This window comes from Heloderma suspectum, chromosome 6, assembly GCF_057233095.1.
Source record: "Heloderma suspectum isolate Gila_16-S chromosome 6, 16-S_ref, whole genome shotgun sequence".
In the NCBI taxonomy this organism is placed as follows: Eukaryota; Metazoa; Chordata; class Lepidosauria; order Squamata; family Helodermatidae; genus Heloderma; species Heloderma suspectum.
Genome location: NC_139463.1, coordinates 82,850,252 through 82,872,506, shown reverse-complemented (window position 1 = coordinate 82,872,506; position 22,255 = coordinate 82,850,252). Strand labels below are relative to the sequence as shown.

At 43.9% G+C, this 22,255-nt stretch overlaps 1 protein-coding gene across 1 annotated transcript; it reads right to left on the bottom strand.

Moving 5' to 3' along the window:
- Positions 1-13,072: 13,072 nt before the first annotated feature.
- Positions 13,073-14,065, bottom strand: LOC146341532 (olfactory receptor 14I1-like). Its single transcript, XM_084807520.1, has one exon. It carries the CDS (start codon positions 14,063-14,065, stop codon positions 13,073-13,075), a length of 993 nt encoding a protein of 330 aa, XP_084663646.1.
- Positions 14,066-22,255: the final 8,190 nt, after the last annotated feature.

Here is a 22,255-nt window from a genome sequence, read left to right as displayed (position 1 = left end):
GTGGTGCTGTTATTTAAGTGAGCTTAAAATGCAAAACTGCACATGCTCAGAGTATTTTTTATCAGTTTTGGCAAACATTTTAACATATGAGGAATGGTCTGTGTGTGGTTGTGGGGAAAGAAATGTTAGTTTCTTGCTTCACAACAAATAATAGACAAAGCTATCTAAAGGGCCCCCTGTTAACAACATTAAGTCCAGCATAAAAAATTACATAGTTTTGCTATTGTTCCCTATTGTGAAAGGTACTGACTCACAAATGTCTGTTAGTGAAACATTTAATTAACTTGCCCAGATTGTCTCATGCTAGGCCTGCACCTGGCCAGCCTGCTTTTATTAACCACATCTGAATATTGGACCTGTTCACACACTATTGAAATCTTGGTTCCTACATGAGCATTAGAATCCTTGTTGGATGTGCACACCTACGCCACTACTATGTAATAGACAATGCTGTTTGTAGACAAGGATTCACATACGTTCAACTGATGCTATGAACACTCCTCAAAAAGTGATGAGATAATCATGAAGATTGGAAGCATGGATGTTCATGTACCTCCCCATCAGATATGGCAACGTATGCTAATGTTAAATTTTTGCAGAAATCCCCACTCTGTCATACGGGATTCCAAGAACAACAAGAATAAAGGGAAGTATCAGAGAAACAGACTTAAATAGTGAATTAGACAGGGCTAGAGAAAGCTGATAATATTTTTAGAGAGTTAAAGGTTGTTTGAGAGAATTAAAGCTGCTTGAAGATATGGCACACTCACACTATATTCCTTCTAGTAAACATATTTCAAAAATGTCCAAAAGCTGTTTGATGAGAGGCAACACTAGGGGGGAAATAAATCAATTTGTGAATACAATATAGGAAGCAAGGCCTCTCTTCAACTGTGTTCAACTTGCTTGAAACCTATTTCTGCCATATGCAAAAAAGGATTAAAGACCAAATGGTCTATTGGTTTTGTGTCAACTTAACATTTTTTATTGGATTATTAGATAACAGTATTAGATATCTGAGCAAACAGAAATCAGATCAATTTGAAATGTTATTTGATGGAAACAAATGCAACATACCTGGAATACTTGGAATGAGATTGCATCAAGGGTCTTCTCTAGTATTACGTGGTTGAGTCATTACATAGTGAACTGTTTTCTGATAAGCATTCCATAACAGTTTACTGGAACACATATTTTGGTGTTTCCATCAGAAATAAGGAAAGATGAACTCCGTTCTTTGCAATCCAAACTGTCACATTGCCTAGTAGTGATATAAAATTTGTTTCTGTGGATCCTATCTCACAGTTTAAGACCAACCCCCAGAATTGTGAAATATTGTGTATTATATTTTCCTCTCTAAAAAAATATGTCATGATATAATTATAATCTCTGCATTATTCTTATTCCTGCTCCCAACACTTCACTGTCTTTTCAGGATTAGATTTCTGAGTGCCTAGGGTCCCTTTACTCTACTCCCTCAATCTTTATTGAGGATGAACTGGAGGATCCCACTTACCTTTCTTTGCTTGGGAGAAGAGAGTGCCAATGTGCTTGAGTATGGTCTTTAATAGAAGACATCTGTGCTATGAGAAGATGCAGAAGGAAGAGGTTGCATCATCCCTCTTTTCTGTGGTGTTTCAGGGAGTCACTCCTTGGAGAACATCAAAGTCCCATGATGATGTGCAAGGTGTAACTTGCAAAACAAGGAGTGTTTCCTGTCTTTCTTATCTGTTCTACCTAGGGATGTACGAAAGTCACTTACCATTTTGCGGATTCATTCATGGCAGGGGAGGGAGGCACTCCATCCCTCCTCCCGGAATCCTCGAGGGGGGGAGGCGCTCCGTCCCTCCCCTTGGAATCCTCGACTGGCCGGCTCCGCTCTGCAGCCAAGCTGCGAAGCTGCCGGCCGGCTCTGGCTGCCTGCAGCCGGACATCCGGCCACTGGGCAGCCTGCAGGGACGCAAATGGCGGCTGCCATAGCTGCCGCTGTTTGCGTCCCTGAATTCAGCCATGATAGGCTACGTAAAGAGTTACGTAGCATATCACGTCTGGGTTTAAAAACAACAACAAACGCGTACACACAACTGAACAACATGACTGAACAACTGAAAAACAATAATTTAATATGAGCTGGTGCCTATCATGTTGGGCAATAGAAAACAAATTAGTAGTCTTTGTAACACATATCTGGGGTTAAGGATAAGACTTCAAAGTTAGAAGGGGATAGAACTAGGGATGTCAGAGAATTCCATGACGGATCTCGGTGAGGCCGAATGCCAGTGCATTCGGCCCCCCAAAATCCATCGCGGAATGGCCTGCCACCCCCCCCGCCCCCCACGGATCCCCCCCAGGAGGAGACTTACTTGGGGCGGAAGTTCTGGATGGCGGAGGCTCCAGCGACGGCTTTGGTGGTGGCGACGGCGGTAGCTGGTCTTCCGACTGGCTGCTGACGCCATCATTTGCAGTCTGTGTCTTTTTTTTTTCATAGATGTGATAGGCTATGTAAAGACTTACCTAGCCTATCATGTCTGGGTTTTAAAAAACAACAAAACGCGTACGCAATAAGACGAAGAAAACAAAAGGGAACGCAAATAGCACCCACTACGCCGTGGCCGCCACCAATTGTGTACGCGTTTTCTTTTTTTTTTAAACCCAGACGTGATAGGCTAAGTAAGTCTTTACATAGCCTATCACATCTATGAAAAAAAAAAAGACACAGACTGCAAATGGTGGTGGTGGCAGCCGGTCGGAAGACCAGCTGCCGCCGCTGCCACCACCAAAGCCGCCACTGGAGCCGCCACCATCTAGGGATGTACGAAAGTCCCTTACCTTTTACAAAAGTTGATTCGTGGTGGGGAGGAGGCATTCCGTCCCTCCCCCTGAAATTCTGGCTGGGGGGGAGGCGCCCCGTCCCTCCCCCCGGAAATTCTGGCTGATATCATCCATTGTGGATGATATCCCTACTCTCAGCTGCCTTAACTTTTGCAATTTTTGCCCCCATCAATATGCCTCTGATCAGTGGAACAGTCAAACGGTAACAAGGAATTTGATAGGTCTTATTTCCTTCATCAGAACATTTTAATTTTATTTCGCTTGGAGCAAAGGCGAACTCAGTAGATAAAGTCTAAGATGTATTTAAACTCTTTGTTACTTAGTTCTTATATTGTGAGAATCTCTGTGCAGGTGGAGGTTTAGTATCATAACATATTAAACTTCACAGTTACATCTCTGTGGGAACACAAGGTCCTGGTCACTGCTTGGAATGAGGAGATGATGCTTGCTATTGATATGATTGCTAGGGATGTACGAAAGTCACTTACCGTTTCGCTGATCTGCTTCGCGGATTGCAGTCTCAATGAAAAAGAGGTTAAAGTAAGCTCCACCTAAGGATGGACGAAAGTCCCTTACCTGGTCCCCCAGCTTGCTTCGCGGTGCGGGGGAGGCGCTTCGGTTCTCCCCCCAAAATTCTTGGAGGGGGGGAGGCGCCCCATCGCTTGCTGCCGAAATTCTGGCCGGGGGGGAGCGCCCCGTTTCCCCGGCCGCGAAATAAAAAAGTAATGGGGAAAAAAAACGTGATAGGCTACGTAATGATTTACGTAGCCTATCACGGCTAGATTTTCAAAGTCAGCCATGATAGGCTACATAAATCGTTACGTAGCCTATCACGGTTGACTTTGAAAAAAAAAAGTGCGTACGCAAATGGCGGCGGACATTTGTGTTCCTTATTTAGGCACGGGTAGTCTACGTAAAGATGTATGTAGACTACGGCGAAAATAAGGGCAACGCAAATAGCGTTACCCTTATTTTCACCGTAGTCTACGTAAATCTTTACGTAGACTACCCGTGCCCAAATAAGGAATGCAAATGGCGGCGCCCATGGTCGCCGCCATTTGCGTACGCACTTTTTTTTTTCAAAGTCAACCGTGATAGGCTACGTAACGATTTATGTAGCCTATCATGGCTGACTTTGAAAATCTAGCCATGATAGGCACGTAAATCGTTACGTAGCCTATCATGTGTTTTTTTTAAAAAAAACTTTATGGGGAAATGGCGGCGGCAGCCGGTCGGCTGAAACGCCGCTGAAATGCCACCAGGACCCGCTGCCGAGAGGGACATTTAACAGAAGTAAGTCCCATCCCGGGGATGGGCGGGGGGCGGAGAATTTCACCACCAATTTCAGAGGGCCAAATGTGTTGGCATTCGGCCTCCCGGAGATTCGTGGAGAAATTCTCCGCCATCCCTAGCCTGTTTTTAAATCAGTGATGCCTGAAGCACAGTTGCAGACTATCCCAACTTGGAGGTAAAATGGAATGATACATTGAAAATGGACAATTTTTAATATTTTATTAATTAAAATTTATATTTTCTTTTACTGTTGTACACTGCAGTATTAAATGCATTTTTAAAGTGCCAATGATTATAAAGGACTTTCCTGTCATTTACAGTACTATCATTCATGTTTCTGCTCAGAAGTATGTCCTGCTGAGTGCTGAGTAGAATGGAGCATACTCCCAAGTATAAGTAAGTACCAGATTTCAGCCTTGGTAGATTATTAGAGAGAGAATAAATTTGGGGGCCCATTTATTAATTTGAAAATTGGTTTGGACTCATAACATTCACTTTGATTTTGTATTAGATGTTGACATGGTGTAAGGTCCAGGATGTGAGTGGCTTGTTTGAAAATTGTGTATCATCTGCAGTAGAATTATGCCATTAACCAATCCCATGATATTCTATTTTAAAAGGCTTATGGTTTACTAGGAATGTACGAAACTCTTACCTGCTTCCACACCGGGCCTTCCACGGTAGGGGGAGGTGCTCCGTGGTGACTACATGGTGCCGCCGGCCAGGGCCGCCCACAGCCAGACATCTGGCCACTGGGCTGCACAGGGACGCAAATGGCGGCCGCCATAGCTGCTGCCATTTGCGTCTGTGTCTTTAGCCATGATAGGCTACATAAATATATACGTAGTCTATCACAGCTAAAAACACGCATGCAAATGGTTGTGGCTACGGCGGCTGCCATTTGCGTTCCTTCCTATTGATGTGATAGGCTACTAGGGGTGTATAAAACCCCACTTACTTGGCTCCACTTGGGTCCGCAGTTGGGGGGAGGTGATCCGTTCCTCCCCCTGGAATGCTGCCCAGCCGGCTCTGCTCCCCAGCGAGTCTGTGGAGCCGCCGGCCAGGCCAACCCGCAGTGAGGCCTCCAGCCACTGCTGGGCTGCTACAGATGCAAATGGCATCCTGCGTCGGGGATGCCATTTGCATCCCTACGCTAGCCCATGATAGGCTACATAAATATTTACGTAGCCTATCACAGCTAAAGCAGGGATGCAAATGGCATCCCCTAACGCCATTTGCGTCCCTGCTTTTGCGATGATAGACTACCTAAGAATTTATGTAGCCTATCATGGCAAAAGGCAGCTACCCAAATGGTGGCTATGGTGGCCGCCATTTGTGTGGCTGCCTTTTGATGTGATAGGCTATGTAAGTATTTATGTAGCCTATCAAGGCTAACGGAGGCAGTGATAGGCTACGTAAATACTTACGTAGCCTATTATGGCATTCCTGGGGAGGTGAATGGCAGCTGCCAACATGGCCACCATTCGAGGAGCACCCACTGGTGAACGTCACCAGGTAGGCTCTATTTTGCACGTGTTTCGAAAGGGTGGGGTGGGGTGGCTTTGGTCTGCCATGGATTCTGGGGGGCCAAATGTGCTGGCATTTGGCCTCACTGGGATCCGTGGTGGAATTCTCCATCATCCCTATAGGCTACGTTTATATTTATGTAGCTTATCACAGCAAAAGACAGGGGCGCAAATGGTGGCTGGCGTAGTGGCCGCCATTTGCGGCCGCAGCCCGGTGATGGCTGGAGCTGCTAGAGATGCCACTGCCGCCAGAGCCGCTGCCTCCACCACTGAAGCCACCGCTGCTGCTGCTGAAGCCGCCACCGACACTGGAGCCGCAGCCACCTAGGCTCCATTTCACGGGGCTTTTGCAGGATGGTGGGGCGGGTTGCCCTGTTCCGCCATGGATTCCGGGGGGGGGCGAATTCACTGGAATTCGGCCTCCCTGGGATCCTTGGGGGAATTCTCTAACATCCCTATGGTTTACACAAACAGATACACACACACACACACACACACACTAAGGGTATATAGTTTTCAACCAAAGGACCAAAACGTAGGGAAATTGTAGCGATGGTGGAGAATTCTGCCATGGATTTCAATGAGGCCAAATGCACTGGCATTCAGCCCCCCGAAATCCATGGCAGAACGGCCTGCCACCACCCGCTCCCCCATGGATCCCCCCCAGGACGAGACGTACCTGGGGAGGATGTTCCGGACAGCAGCGGCTCCAGCAGCGGCTCCAGCTGCCACAGCCGCCATTTGCAGTCTGGTCTTTGCCATGATAGGCTACATAAGTCTTTATGTAGCCTATCATGTCTGGGTAAAAAAAAAAAAACAGCATACGCAAATGGCGTCGGCTACGGCAGCCTCCATTTGCGTTCCTTATTTTTCACTGTTTTAGTCTACGTAAATATTTATGTAGGCTAAAACGGCAAATAAAAAAGGAACGCAAATAGCGCCCACCAAGCTATTTGCGTTCCCCTTTTTTGTCATAATAGTCTACATAAATACTTACGTAGACTAAAACGTCAAAAAATATGGAACGCAAATGGCGGTGGCCATAGCCGCTGCCATTTGCGTACGCCATATTTTTTTTTTTTACCCAGCCGTGATAGGCTACGTAAAGATTTACATAGCCTATCACGGCTCCCTGGCTGGACGCAAATGGTGGCTGCTATGGTGGAGAGACTGAAAGAACTGGGCATGTTTAGCCTTGAGAAGAGAAGACTGAAGGGAGCTATGATAGTGCCCTTCAAGTACTTGAGAGGCGGTCACAAAGAGGAAGGCCAGGCTCTCTTCTCGATCCCCCCAGAGTGCAGGACATGGAATAATGGGCTCAAGTTACAGGAGTATCAGGAAAAACTTCCTGACTGTTAGAGCAATACGACAATGGAACCAATTACGTAGGGAGGTAGTTGGCTTTTCCACACTGGAGTGATTTGAGATGAAAATGGACAGCCATCTGTCAGGGATAGGGATGTACGAAAGTGACTTACCTTTCCACGGATTATGTTGATGCTAGGGGGAGGTGTTCCGTCCCTCCTCCCGGAATCCTGGCCGGGGGGGAGGCGCTCTGTTTCTCCACCCCGGAATCCTGGCTGGCTGGCTCCGCTCCACAGGGATTCTGCGGAGCCGCCGGCCGGCTCCGCCAGCAGCCGGACATCCAGTCGCTGGCTAGCAGGGACGCAAATGGTGGTGGCCGTAGCTGCCGCCGTTTGCGTCCCTGCAGTCAGCCGTGATAGGCTATGTAAATGTTTACATAGACTAAGATGTGCCAAAATAAGGATACGCGTGTTTTTTTTTTTTTAAGTCAGCCGTGATAGGCTACGTAAACATTTACGTAGCCTATCACAGTGTTGATGTTTTTTAAATCTAGCCAAGATAGGCTACGTAAATCTTTACGTAGCCTATAACTTTTTTTGTTTTGTTTTTTTTTTTAACTGGAAATGGCGGCGGCGGCAGCCGGTCAGAAGACCGGCCACTGCAGCCGCCGCCGCCGCCGAACCAGCGCCGGAGCTGTCGCCGGAGCCGCTGCCGCCAGGAAGATCCGCCCAAGGTAAGTCCTGTCCCGGGGGGGTGGCGGGGGGGTGGCGGGCCATTCTGCCACCGATTTTGGGGGGCCGAATGCGCTGGCATTCTGTGGTGGAACTTTCGTACATCCCTAGTCAGGGATTCTTTGACTGAGATTCCTGCACTGAGCAGGGGGTTGGACTCGGTGATCTTATAGGCCTTTTCCAACCCTATTGTTCTATGATTCTAAGCAAGATGCAGGCAAAAAAACATTACTACTGACTTGCTAGCCATGTGATTTTTTTTTTTAATGTGACTGCTTATGATACCATAACATACTGTATAAAGAGTGTGTTTTTTATTTGATAGAGGAGGACTCATCTTTCAGATGAAGAACCGCTGTCTGGATGAACTCCTTCAGCAATGACTGAATAAAGGCTTTTCTACTTGCTACCAAACTCAGAGTGAAGACTTGTTTTCTTCCACAGCACCATCGCTATGATTACAGATGCAAGCCTAGTTCCCATCTTTGCATGTCTGAAATGGACCATTCACCAGCATATATTCATATTACATTTTTAGTAATAACATATCCTAAGAAAAAAAAATTCAAAACATAATATTAAAGTGAAAGCATCTCTGATAATGGAACATGCATGTCACTCATATCCATCACCATAGTTCTCTCTTCACTGGTACCTTAGCCTTCTCTGAAAAGTCTATAAAATGACCATGTTTAAGCCAAGCTGTCAACAGTTTGATCAGAGTCACTTTGATCTCTTTGTTTCTCAGCCTATGCATGATAGGGTTCATAAGTGGTTGTAAAACTGTATATAAACTGGCAGACAAATGAGACAATAGATTTGCAGATAGGGAGGACAAGACCTTTGGTCTCAATAAGAAAATACAGGTGTTGTAAGAAATAAAGAAAAGAACAAGTATGGAGGGCAGGTTGAAAAGGCTTTGAACGTTGAACCCAGTGGAGAAAATGTAACCGTAGGAAACCAATACCAATGAAAAGCACAATGATACTGCAAAAATGGCAATAGTGAGAAGGAACCATTTATTGGCTGCTGTATCAGTTCAAAATAACATTAATAACTGTGGAATATCACAGAAAAAAGAAAGTTCATCAAGGATCTTGGAATTCTTGTAGATCACAAGCTGAATACGAGCCAACAATGTGATGTGGCTGCAAAAAAGGCAAATGCTCTTTTGGGCTGCATTAATAGAAGCATAGCTTCCAAATCCTGTGAAGTACTAGTTCCCCTCTACTCAGCACTGGTTAGGCCTCATCTTGAGTACTGTGTCCAGTTCTGGGTACCAAACTTTAAGAAGGATTCAGACAAACTGAAGAGGGTTCAGAGGACGGCAACGAAGATGATCAGGGGGCTGGAAATAAAGCCCTATGAGGAGAGACTGAAAGAATTGGGCATGTTTAGCCTTGAGAAGAGAAGACTGAGGGGAGATAAGAAAGCACTTTTCAAGTACTTGAAAGGCTGTCACAGAGAAGAAAGCCAGGCTCTCTTCATGATCCTCCCAGGGTGCAGGACACGGAATAATGGGCTGAAGTTACAGGAAGCCAGATTCTGGCTGAACATCAGGAAGAACTTCCTGACTGTTAGATAGGGGTGTATGAAACCCCCTTACCTGGGGTCCGTGGGGTCTGCAGGGGGGGGAGGCAATCCATTCCTCTTGGATGCCATTTGTGACCGCAGTCGATCCGCCCAGGCAGTGATACGGCAATGGCGGCCATATCGCTGGCACTTTGGAGCCGGTTGGCGAGGATTCCTCGTGGAGGTAAGTCTTCCAATCCCTACTGTTAGAACAATATGACAATGGAACCAATTACCTAGGGTGGTGGTGGGCTCTCCCATGCTGGAGGCATTCAAGATGAGGCTGGACAGCCACCTGCCAGGGATGCTTTGGCTTGTATTCCTGCATTCAGCAGGAGGGTGGACTCCATGGTCTTGCAGGCCCCTTCCAACCCTACTATTGCATGTATGTATAAGCAGCATATCTGTTAAGGCAACAGCCTTTGCTTCCAATTCCCTGGCTTTGTGGAGCTTGAGCCAACATGTTACAGCCTCAACTCAACTGGTCTTAAATGGGCAGGTTCCCCCCCCTCACCCAACCACTGGGTTTCCCTGTTTTTTGAAAAAGGAAATGTATAATTACATTTTGGGCAGCTTTCTTGCAAGTTTACATATATGATAAATTGGGTTATAAAAACTTAACTAATGATATATGTGATTTCATTTCAAGAATCTGGGTTCTAAAATATCAGGGAGGGCTTTCAAAGATAGAGGAGGGTGTCCTCTGCAAACAGTCTCCCTTGAGATGTAGATAGCAATGAGAATGGCAAAGGAGGGGGTGGGGCTATCGAGCTCATCTCTGCTTCCCATCCTCATGTGTAGAGCATAATTGAATCAGACTACATCCTCACAACCATTGTGAATATACCCCTAGTGCGCATGTTCTTTTCGCATCACACAAAAAGTGAGAGCAAGGATTGGAGCCCTTGTGCTGCATTTCTGCTTTCAGAGGGATGGTGTGAGGGCCCAGTCCTTCTGCACCCCACACCTGTGCATTCCAACCCCAGTCCTCCCACATGCTGTGAGAGCCAAATGGCCTGTTACTTTAAATATGTTGCTGGGGAGGGGCTGTCTCTCTCTTACTCAAATGTAAGCTCATGGGACCTTGTATAGATCAGGACCTTAGAGTGGTGGGTAGTGGGCTTTATCCCTTTCCCCTATGCCTGTAATTTTCCTTATTACTGGATCCATTTTGGCAATGTACATTGGAAGTATGTGGGGCTTGATGCACGGAACCACAGTGTGTCTGTGTCTTAAATTCCCCCTAATCCCTCGAATGCTAGGGTCCAATCTGTGTAGTAATTTGGGATGTGCGAACCCACCCCTGTCCGGGTTGTCCAGGTGCTTGCCCAGCCCCTGCCCCAGCTTGCTGCTCCCCAGACCACGCTCAAGCCCCTCCTGTGCTCAGCGAGTGGCCTGCACTCATCCCTGGCAGCCTCGTTGAGGTCCACAGTTGCCATTTTTTGAAAAATAAAATGGTGATCGCACAATGCATATATTTGCATATGCCCCCAAATGCACATTTTGTGCATATGCAAATATGCTTATTTGGGGAAATGTGCCTTTTGCACATGGGAAATATACACATCCGCAAAAGTGCGAATATAAAAAAATTATAATATCAAGGAAGTGCATTTTTTTCTTGGGATACTAGATATTATAGTGTGTTATATACGAAATTAAGAAAAGTGGTCTATATTGTTCCTGAGGAAGACTATTTCTAGACAAAACGGCAATACACTAGGGTTCTGTCTGTCTCTCTGTTTTCAAAATTGGATTCTCCCCAAAAGTTAACTTAACATGAGAAAATGGCTCAAACTGTATCTGAAGAGACCTTGCATACCAAGTATCTCCTGCTGCCAAAATTGTTAGTGGATCCATTCCTCTTTTTTTAATATACCTATATCCTTCCTAACAGCATCCAGACAGAAAGAGGTGCCAAATAATTTGACTCCAACACAAAGCATAGTGGAGTATTAAAAGACAAAATTGTTTTCCAATCATTGGTATGAGTTTAAAGTAAGATCTGGAAAATTAAATCCAATTTGATTGACAACTACATCCTCTTCAGTTAAAATCAGGGATGACCCCCCGCCCCCAACTTCCAAGTACTGCATAAAGTTTTTGAAGATATGTTTGGGGAATGGATGAAGGAATACTATGTAATGCAAAAATTTCTCATGGCAGGATGTTCATCTTAAATATGTTAAACTTACCTCAAGTACTTAAATTAAGTGATGCCCATCTTTTCAAGTCAAAAGCTATTTCCAACAATAATGATATTCATAACCATTTCTGAGATATCTCAAGGCACCAATACACCAAGATACTTTATGACTTCTGGGCACCAGCAAAATTGCCATTTAGTAACTACTTTGGGTGTCTTGATTCTACCTACAGGCATTAATTCCTCTTCTCCTGGCCTACCCCAATTCACCTGACCACTGAGTATTTGTGGGTTTCCTAGCTTTTGTGCACACTGTGTTTCACATTCTAAAAAGGTAGAAATGCTGCTCCCAAGGTTTAGTTGCTGGCAGTAAGAGATTTAATTAAACTATGTTAGTATTTTTGGTACTTTGGCCCTGTCCGTTTTTCCCTTGCCCCACCTCTTTTGCTTTTGACCCCAACCAGCAGAGGAATGCAGCCCCCAAGAGCTTCTCTGAAATATATATCAACCCTCAGGCTGAAAGAGGTTCAACACACCTGATACAGTGCCATTCTGAAGGGCATTCTTGAAAAAAAGATGGCTGCTCCCATTGGTTGACCATGAGGACAGCCATCTGTATTCTCCCCAGATGCCCGTGGGAGTAATAGCATTGTTCTTATGGGGCATTCTGATACAGGAAGATGCCAGGATGCTGTGGGCAGCTAAGCCACTGCTTCAAGGGCTTCTTCACATGGAGCTTTTATCCTGCTATTGAGATTGGTGACTCATGGAAGTTTGCAGGCCCTTTAGATGACATTGTCAATCTCCAGGGTGTCCTTCACACTAAACGACCTTTATTCCATTTTTTAAAAGATCGGAGATAATGAGCTATCAAATTACCACACATCAGTTCCACCTCAGTTCCCTCATGAAAAAGGAAAAACTGCAATAAGAGGAGCTAGTCCACAGTGCCATCTAGTGGCTGTATAATGAAACATATGGAAGACTCAAATAAGGGGGGAAAGGAGGGGGGAGGGGGGAAGAAGCATGTGTAAAGGAAGTCCATTGTGATCTTGTATTTAAAATGAAAGCAGAAAGCCCCATTTTAAATGTGGGATTTTAGGCTGATGTAGAGATGTTCCAAGTAGCAGAAAGGATTTTTGTTTCAGTTTAAAAAGATGAAATGCTCATCCATTAAGGCAAGAAAATAGGAAGACACCCCCCCCCCCGCAAAAATCTTAGATCCCTTCCCATAGAATGCTGAAAAAACTGGTCAAAAACTTTGACCTAGCACTACATAAAAGAACCAAGAAAAGCATCCAGCTACCATCCAGATCAAACACACACTGAAACAGTAGCATCTTAACCTGATATTTAAAGGCAAGCAGAGATGAAACCAGATGACCCTTCCAGCCGGGACAGAAAGTTCCAAAGTATAGACACCTTCTCTTGTCTTGTCAAAGTATAATGCCTTCTCTTGTGTGCTTGCCTACCTTTTCCAAAATAGCAATGGTGCACAGTGTAGGACCTCTGCTGAAGATATAAGAAGATGGGTACACTCACTTTCTATTGGTTGCTGCCCTATGTATCAAACAAATAATTCAGTTTCCATTAATCGAGGACATTCTATAAAAAGTTGTGAACAGTTGGCAGGATAATTTGTGTGGTTCTCTGTGGCTCCCACTGGCTCATGATTTTCTGTTTCCTGATTGCATGAGTTGCCACAGAGCTATGCATCCATGTTTTCCATTGTTATGCTTGTTCCAGGACCTGACACAGAGTTTCCACAGCACTGCTTTGATCTCCTTGTTCCTCATGCTATAAATTATTGGATTCATCACTGGAGGGAGAACACAATAAGCTATGGTCACAATACTGTCCAGACCTGCCAGGGAGCTGGAAGTTGGTTTTAGGTTGGCAGATATGCCCGTGAAAAGAAATAAGGAAACAACAGTGAGATGAGGGATGCAAGTAGAGAAGGCTTTCTCCCTTCCTTGTGCAGAGGGGATTCTGAATACTGCTTTGAAGATCTCTACATAAGATACAACTATGTAGCCAAAGCAGCCCAGTCCTAAGCATGCACTAATACCAAGAGCCACAACTTCAATAAGGTACATGTCAGAGCAGGAGAGCTTGAGTAGTTGGGGTATCTCACAGAAGAACTGATTGATGATGTTGGAGCAGAAAGGCACTGCAAACGTGGCTCCAGTGTGTATTGCTGCATAGAGAAGACCACCAATCCAAGTGGTAGCTGCCATTTGGATGCATGCTTCTTTATTCACTATCATCTCATAATGTAAGGGGTCACAAATGGCAATGTGTCGGTCATATGCCATGACAGTGAGAAGGAAAAAATCTGATGCCATGAAGAAAAACAGGAAGAAGACTTGGGTGATGCATTCCGAATAAGTTATCAGCCTTGTGTTCATGAAAGAGTTAGCCATGGCTTTAAGTATTGTGACTGAGATGTATCCAAGGTCCATAATGGACAAATTTCCCAAGAAGAAATACATAGGGCTGTGAAGATGGGAATCTGTGACCACAGCTGTGAGGATGAGAATGTTGCCTATGAATGCTGTCAGATAAATCAGTAGAAATATCACAAATTGTAGGAGTTGTATGTTCCGAACTTCAGAGAATCCCAACAGTATGAATTCATTAATGGTGCTTTCATTGGACATTTTGTCCTTAAAATCTTTTGTCCTACATAAAAATAGACTGGGATCAGTAATTCAGATTAGAAAGATGGGATGGTCTCTCACTCTTACTCACATATTCTCCACACTTAAAAACAAAACAACAACACTACATTTTCCATCCAGGAAAAAGGGAAGGGAAGGATAAGCACTTACTTTTTCTGTCTCCCACACTTATTCCTTCTCCCTTAATATTACATTTCAGGGCCACACACATTAAGATTGACTGTCAATAAGTTTGGAGCAGAAAAGAAGGAGCAGTATTGAACAATTTAAGTATTTAATTTATGAATTGTCATGAAATGTTGTGTTAGCAACTAGCCTAGATGCGTTTGTAAGGCTTAAACCAGGGGTTGGGAACCTGTAGCCCTCCCGATGTTATCAGGCTTCAATTTCCATAATCTCCAGTCAGCATGGCCAAAGATCAGGTATGATGGGAGTAGAAGTCCAGCAACATCTGGAGGACCACAGGTTCCCCACCCCTAGCTTAAACAAATCCAAGTCCAGAGGCTGTAGACCTCTGAATAGCAAGTGCTAAGGTCAAATAGGAGATGTCTATTGTCTTCATGCCCTATTCTGTCAGCTTCTCAGAGGCATCTGGCTCCTGCCATCAAGTTCTGTTGGATACAGAATACTGATGGACTCTTGACCTTGTCTCTTGGCATGTGTTTCTGTTGTTGCGCTTTCTTTAGCAGCACAAACATAAGAATGCTAATGGTTCGCAACCTATTTAACAGCCTAGTTGAGTGTCTTGAATCCATGCTTGTACAGTTGAAGCATTTCTACTTCAATGGATTGGCTTAGATATCTGTGTGCATGCCATCATATTTTCCAAAGAAGAGGTATTTAAGCTGTCTCTTCTCTTCCCTCTAGAGACCATTGTTTGCTCTGCATATTTAATTATTTTAGCATTATTATTTTCAGTATTATTATGCAGTATCATTGTTTGCTATGCATAATTAATATTTTCAGTATTATTCAGTATAAGGAGTTAATAGATCTCAGTAGGAGGGCCTTATAGAAAAGACAACCATTGCTTTTCAGAGCTGGAATTGTCTGTCACTGTCTTCTCCGGGGCTTGACATATTTTGATTATATAGAGGTGGACCAAATTGATCATTCTCAGGCAGTGAGTTGGTGTAATTTCGAGGGCCACAAGTTGACCCATGAAATGGTTTCAGGGAAATGGGGGCTCACCATGATGGCTGTGAAGTCAGCTTCAGCAGCACAGCAGCAGGAATGGAACACTGCCATGCTTCTCAGGAAAAACAGTAACTGTAGGCAGACTGGAAAGCAAAAATGGTGTTCTGTTTGACCAGAGCTCTGCTCCTATGCTGCTCCCGTTGCTGATGGCAAAACCAGTCTTTTAGGAGTTAAAAGCCTCCCCCTTATTGTCCTTCTCCCCACTCTGAGTTCTGCCCCCAATCCCCCCCCTTGGGTAAACCCCAGTATTGGGAGAAAAGAGACCAGCGCTAGTGGAAATATAGGATGGTTGCTTCCTATTTTTGGAACTATTACTATTGCTAACTATAGGACATAGTCATGTGAATCAATGGCAATCTGGAATAAAGCCAATGTTATGTAAGCATCCATTAATGCTTTGATTAGAACTAGACTACAACCCAAACTTTGTGGATCTCATGGTCCATATGGAGTGTGAAGCATCTCAGTGAATGGACTAACAAACAGGTAATCATACTGTCAGCCTGTGATTGCAGTGACTACCTGTTAAATAGGGAGATAGGAAAACAATTTTAGGTTAGAATGTCCCACCCACTCCTATCCAAACCATTATCAAATGCCCTCCCCATCTCCAAAGTTAGATTAAAGATTTTGATTGTGAGAGTTGGAGCAACTCGGTGGGTAGGTGCAGAGATGTATTGAAATAATGTACAGACAGATATTAGAGACCAAATAAGGGATCAGATAAATCAAGGGAAGGAAGGAATATTTACTGCTCCATTAAAAGTACAATACCTTTCACAGGAGTGAAATTCAGTTGTAGGAAAGAATAGGTCCAGAACACGTGGGGGCCTTCAGGTTAATACTAAAGATTTTTGTGCGTTCCATTTTGTCCTGATGAAATTCATAGAAATTATCCCACTGCTCATAATGACAGAGTCTTAACAACTGCATTGCTATCTACAGAAGGCACCATATATAGCAACTCTGTCCTCCCTAGCAATGAACGACAAGTTGGGTCCTGTGGGAGAGATGTAACTAAGCTTATTCTCAGGGGAACTGGAGACTCCTAATCTTTAAAGCTCATCAGCAGGAGAAACAGGTATTGTGTTCTCCCTTGTGTGTGTGTGTTTCCAAAGACTGACAAACCCTGAAGTGATAGTAAATGAAGAACAAGATTAATTTTAGCAAAAAGGCAATATCTGAATTGGGACTAGGGATGCTGGAGAAATTCAAGATGGACTGAAATGAATTCAGATTTCTAAGAATCCAACCTGCAGAATCCACTGCAGAGTCCATGGACTTTCATATATATATATATATATATATATATATATGTGTGTGTGTGTGTGTGTGTGTGTGTGTATACACACACACACACAAAATAACTTTATCCAAATGTATGCAAATTTATCTGTAAGATAATACACACGTTTCTGCTGAGAGTGGGGAAAAGTTGAATGGAATGGGGGACAATACACTAAATGTTACATACTAATGTAAATGCTGTAAATTGTTGTTAATCCTCTTGCATAATTATTTGCATATTTTTCTGCATAACTGAATCTGTCTGTGGATGCTGGAACAAACAACACTACACAATCCACAAAACATATACAGAACAGATTTCACAAAATCTGGACATCCCTTGTTGGGACACCAATTAACTTTTATGGCTAGATGAAAGGGTTGCCAAATCAAAAATTAAACATTTTGATACCATGGAAAAGCCTGGGAACAGAATCCTTTGCATCAAGGAATAGACCTGAGAGTTGCCCTGAGAACAGAACTTTTTTTTTTTTTTTTTACATTTTCTATCTTTTATGGTGAATTTTTTACAAAACAGAACAAACTGAAAATATAATGAAACCTAAAAAAAGAACAAGAAAAAAAAATACAACAACATGTTCAAAAATCCTCAGTTTCAAATATTACAATATTTGAGAAAGAAAAGAAAAGAAAGAAAGAAAATAGGTTACACAGAAACTTCAGGAAAAGCAGACCAATATCTGCATATAAGTCCATTTGCAAGTTATGCCTATATCCCACTCTTTCAAATGTTGCTAATGTTGTTAAGTCTTCATTGCATTATATGCGGTAAGCTTTTATCCTTCCAATATCATAGTATCAGTCTGGGAATAGAACCTGACGCTGAAGTCCAGTGGTTTGCAGCAGGTCTGGAGGTTGAAAACAGTGGTTTGAGTTGGATCTAGGTTTACAACATAGCATCAGTAAACATAAGTCCTATACAGGAATTTGTCTGCAACCTGGGTAGGGATGGATGAAAGTCACTTACCTGATCCTGAAGCTTGCTTCGCGGTGGGAGGGAGGCGCTCTGTCCCTCCCCCCGAAATTCTGGGTGGGGGGGAGGCACCCCATCCCTCCCTGCTGAAATTCTGGGTGGTGGGGGAGGCGCCACATCCTTCGCCGCCGAAATTCTGGCTGGGGGGGAGCGCCCTGCCTTTCCAGCCGCGAAAGTTCTTCTCAAGCTGGGACGCAAATGGCGGCGGCTGTAGCCACCGCCGTTTGCGTCCCTGGCCTGCAGTCAGCCGTGATAGGCTATGTAAATCTTTACGTAGCCTATCACAGCTGACTTTGGGGGGAAAAAAAAGCGCGTACACATTTGCGTTCCTTATTTTGGCACGGGTAGTCTACGTAAATATTTACATAGACTAGGGTGAAAATAAGGGCGCTGCCATTTGCGTACACGCTTTTTTTTTTTTTCCAAAGTCAGCCATGATAGGCTACGTAAAGATTTACGTAGCCTATCATGTTTGTTGTTGTTTCTGTTTTTTTTACTTGGAAATGGTGGCGGCAGCAGCTGGCCGCCGTAATAGCTTACGTAAATATTTACTTAAGCTAAAACAGCAAAAAAAAAAACAGAACGCAAATGGCGGTCACAGTAGCCGCCGCCATTTGCGTATGCGGTGTTTTTTGTTGTTGTTGCCATGATAGGCTACGTAAGTATTTAGAAGAAGACCGGCTGCCGCCGAACTGCCTCCGAACCGCCGCCGGGAGCCACTGCCGGGAGGGACATTCACCAAAGGTAAGTCCCATCCCGGGGGGGGCAGGGGGGTGGACCGTTTCTCCACCAATTTCGGGGGGCCGAATGCATTGGCATTCAGCCTCCCAGAGATTCGTGGAGAAATTCTCCGACATCCCTAAACCTGGGTACAGCTAAAGTGGGGATGGGAAGTGTGTGAGCATGCACATCATGCTCCAAATGTCCCTGTGCCCCTGGCTACATCACTGAAACTTTGCACATTGAGTGGAAAAATCTGAATAGGAGCTTGTCAGCATGTTTGGTCGAATGCACATACAGATCTCCTGTGGCTGGGTACCCTGATAAGGCTGGGTTCCCGATCACAGGAGCTCTGCATGCTGCCGGGGGATGTACAAGAATTTTATTTGTGTTAAAAGCTTTGGCTATTGGGCAGTATAGAAATAAATAAATATAAATAAATAAATAAATAAATAAATAAAAAACTAATCAAACATGACCCACTCGCAACACTGAATGTGAGCATGAACACAGTCCTTTTTTTTCCAAAAATACTTGCACCTTCTCAACCTTGCACTCCTACTCAAAAAATGTGTAGTTTTTGAAAAAAAAATGTGCACTTAAAAATGCATGTTGTTTTAAAGGATGCATTTTCATTCATTAATCAATGGGCAGAAAGTGTGCATTCGGATGTATACTTGGGAAAATCTGCATATACTTTTCCTATTTTTTAAAAAAATGGTGCTTGCATTTGGGAATGAGAACAAGGGGAATTGAGCACTGCGGTGGAAAATGGAGAACCTCGACGAGCTTGAACATCACTTGTTCCAACTCCCATTCTTATTTCTGCTGAATGCACTTACAACTCCCTATTCAGATGTCCATGCTCAGTATGCAAAGATCTGTAATGTATAAAGACATTTGGGGGCACGACATGCATGCTCCCACACATCTTGTCTCCACTTTATTTGAATCCAGATTGCACAGAAACATCTGTGTAGCCTTCTAGTCTCAAATTAAGTGGGAGTAGATCAAATCTCATCACAGAGGCCAGAATTAAAGAGAAGTATGGCGTACTTTAGTATGGATTGGCCCTTCCTAGTGGACCTTGTTAACTCTCTGTACAAGAGTTCATGGTAAAGAAAAAGTGAATTTGGATGCCAAAGTAGTATGCTTATTCCTAAAGATGTGTACAAGTGGGTTCTTGAAATTCTCCACCCCACTTGTGGGCAGAAAATTTGGGAGGATTATTTTCCAAATTTCTCCAGGACGAGGAGAAATCCTCCAGCAGTTTCTCAGGGGTGGGGCTCACCATTAGGAGAGGTAGTAGCACCACCACTGTAGGTTTGTTGTTGTTCTGTGGTTACTGCAACCTGACCACCATTTTGTGACTTTCACAATGCCCCAAACCTCGACAGTGGCAACCCTCCCCCTCTCCCCAAGATGGAGAATAATCTGAGAATATTCTGCAAAGCAGCCCTTTCCCAGCTCTACCTTTCACTGTAAGGGATTGTCCTGGAGTAAAAGGTCCATTAAGGTGATGATCTGAGCAGGTGGTTGATGGGCCCTTTCTGACAAGGTGAATGTCCTGTCAAACACAGTTCAGTATTGTGATATTGTGAGGCAAAGACAAGGCTGGTCCCTTTGCTCCACCTCCATTTTTCTGACTTCGTAGCAATGTCAGTGGAAGTTTGAATTATGGGCTTAGTATTTTTTCCTCCTCCCCACCCCATCAATTGACTATTCAACCCAAGAACATTTAGTAGCAAGGAAATGATAGTAATGGTGCTCATTTTCCTAGCCTAGTTGCCAACCATTGTTCTTCCTGTCTTCTGAGATATCTGCAGGATTGGCGTGAAGCAAGTGGGGAATGACTGGAACTTGTCAACTCTACCCCATACTGTACCATGCCATACCCATCAGATCTGATGGACCTTTAGCGGCTTCCTTTATAACACTGTCTGATGAAGACAGTAGCTATTGATGGTGAAATCTGCCCACACATTCATAACTGGGTTTGGCAAACTCAGCTATTTTCCACACCCAAATGAGAAAACAGTACAGTACATCTCAAATCCAGTTATGAATGACACTGAATCCTATCGTGCTCCCAAAGAAATCACTGAGAGTATAGAGGAGTTGAATTTCATCAGACCCCTCATTGCAACCACCATGAGCCATAAACCATCTTCTTTTGCCAACTCAGTAACTCACTCATAAGCTTTCAAATTTCTTCCCCCCAAATACCCAAATACCTGAGAGTCTCCAACGCACTTGTGGGATAACTCTCTCCATATCAACTGGAACAGTTCTATTGGCCCTGGGGAAATTATAACTCCTAAGGCTCCTGGCACCAAGCTAGATGTTATTACAGGATTCCAGGAGCTACAGGGGAGGGGACAGGGGAGTGGAAGAAAGAGAAACCTTGTGCATTCACTTTTTTTCTTCCACCTTCCTGTCAGAGCACCAGCTGCTATGTAATTGGGTAGGTGGAAGGTGGAGGGTTTAGGGCAGCCTTCCCCAACTTGGTGCCGTCCAGGTGTAGCAGCCATATCGGGGGTCAGACTAAGTAGCCTCATGCAGTCTCATGCTTCATGTTCTTGCTGAGCTCTTGCTCTCTGAAATATATGTTTGTAAGCTGATGAGACACAGGAATTTCTTATCTTGTCAACAAAGGCTAAGGCCATAGAATTGTATATCATGTTCTCTGTTGTTCTCTGCTGTCCTCTGCTTATCATGGCTACCCTATAACCCATTTCTTGTATTATAAACAATGGTGCTAGGAGAAGAAATGTTGAGGACTGCAACCCCACACGGGAGGGAGAGGAGGAGCCATTTCCTATGTGTCACAATGTCTATAAAAACCATCTGCTGATGTAAATTGGGGCTTTTGGCTCTTTGGAAGTGATTCCAGCCTTAAGCCCGCGCATTAAATAAAGGAACTCTTTTTCCTTTACTCCGTGGTCTCTCTGACTCTGAGTTCTGCAACACAGGTGTTTTGGATTTCAACTCCTATGTCCTATCAGCCTTGGCCGGCATGGCCAATGATCAGGAATCATTGTAGTTGTAGATGGTTTGGAGTTGTAGTCCAAACCATCTAGAGGTCACCAGGTTGGAGAAGGCTGATTTAGAGGCTAACAGGTGAGTGTGCAGGTGGGAATATTGGGCAGGGGATTTGAAGTCTCATGGCTAGGTGGGTCAGAAATAGGTAGGACTTGAGTTCTTCTCTGTTTCAGATTAAAAATCTGAGAAGAACCTAGAGGGTTGTTGTTTTCATTTAGTATTTAAGGTGATCTTTCCATTTCAGCTCTGCAAAACAGAAAAGACAAGATCCCCAATGACAACTCCACAAAAGCACACAAGGTACAAGGGACATTACAGAATTGTATTTGATCAATATATTATATAAAAGAAGCAAATGTATAGAAGTTTATAAACATGTGTATAAACAAATGAAATAAGGCACAATTGATAAGGTGTGCACTGAATTACAGAGGAAATAAATATTCCCAATTCATGTACATCATATCAAACATATCAGTATCATAACCAATATATCAGTCCAATGGAACAGTATTACCATTTTGACTAGGAATAGGCTTCCTCAGGAGCTGTATAGTCCACCCTTTTTAATATATAATGTACTATGAAAACTAATACCATAAGAAAAATGTCCACTTCCTAACTATTATAAATTTTCAGTGGTACTGGTCAATGGGGTAAGGCAAAATAGCCAAATGTATTATAAATGGTGAGTGAAATCGTTAACCTGGAGAAAACTTTAATATTGCATTGAATATAGAAATTCTGGTTTTCCCCACCTCACTCTTTCCCCAAAACGTATTTTTTCTCTGAAAACCAGTGACCACACAAGAGACAATGCTGCCACAGCAGACACTGACTGGTTTTAAGGGCACAAGTACGTTCGGGGGAAGAGTGAGTTACCAGCAGGGATGGGCAACTTGTGACTGTCCAGATATTTGGGCCCATAC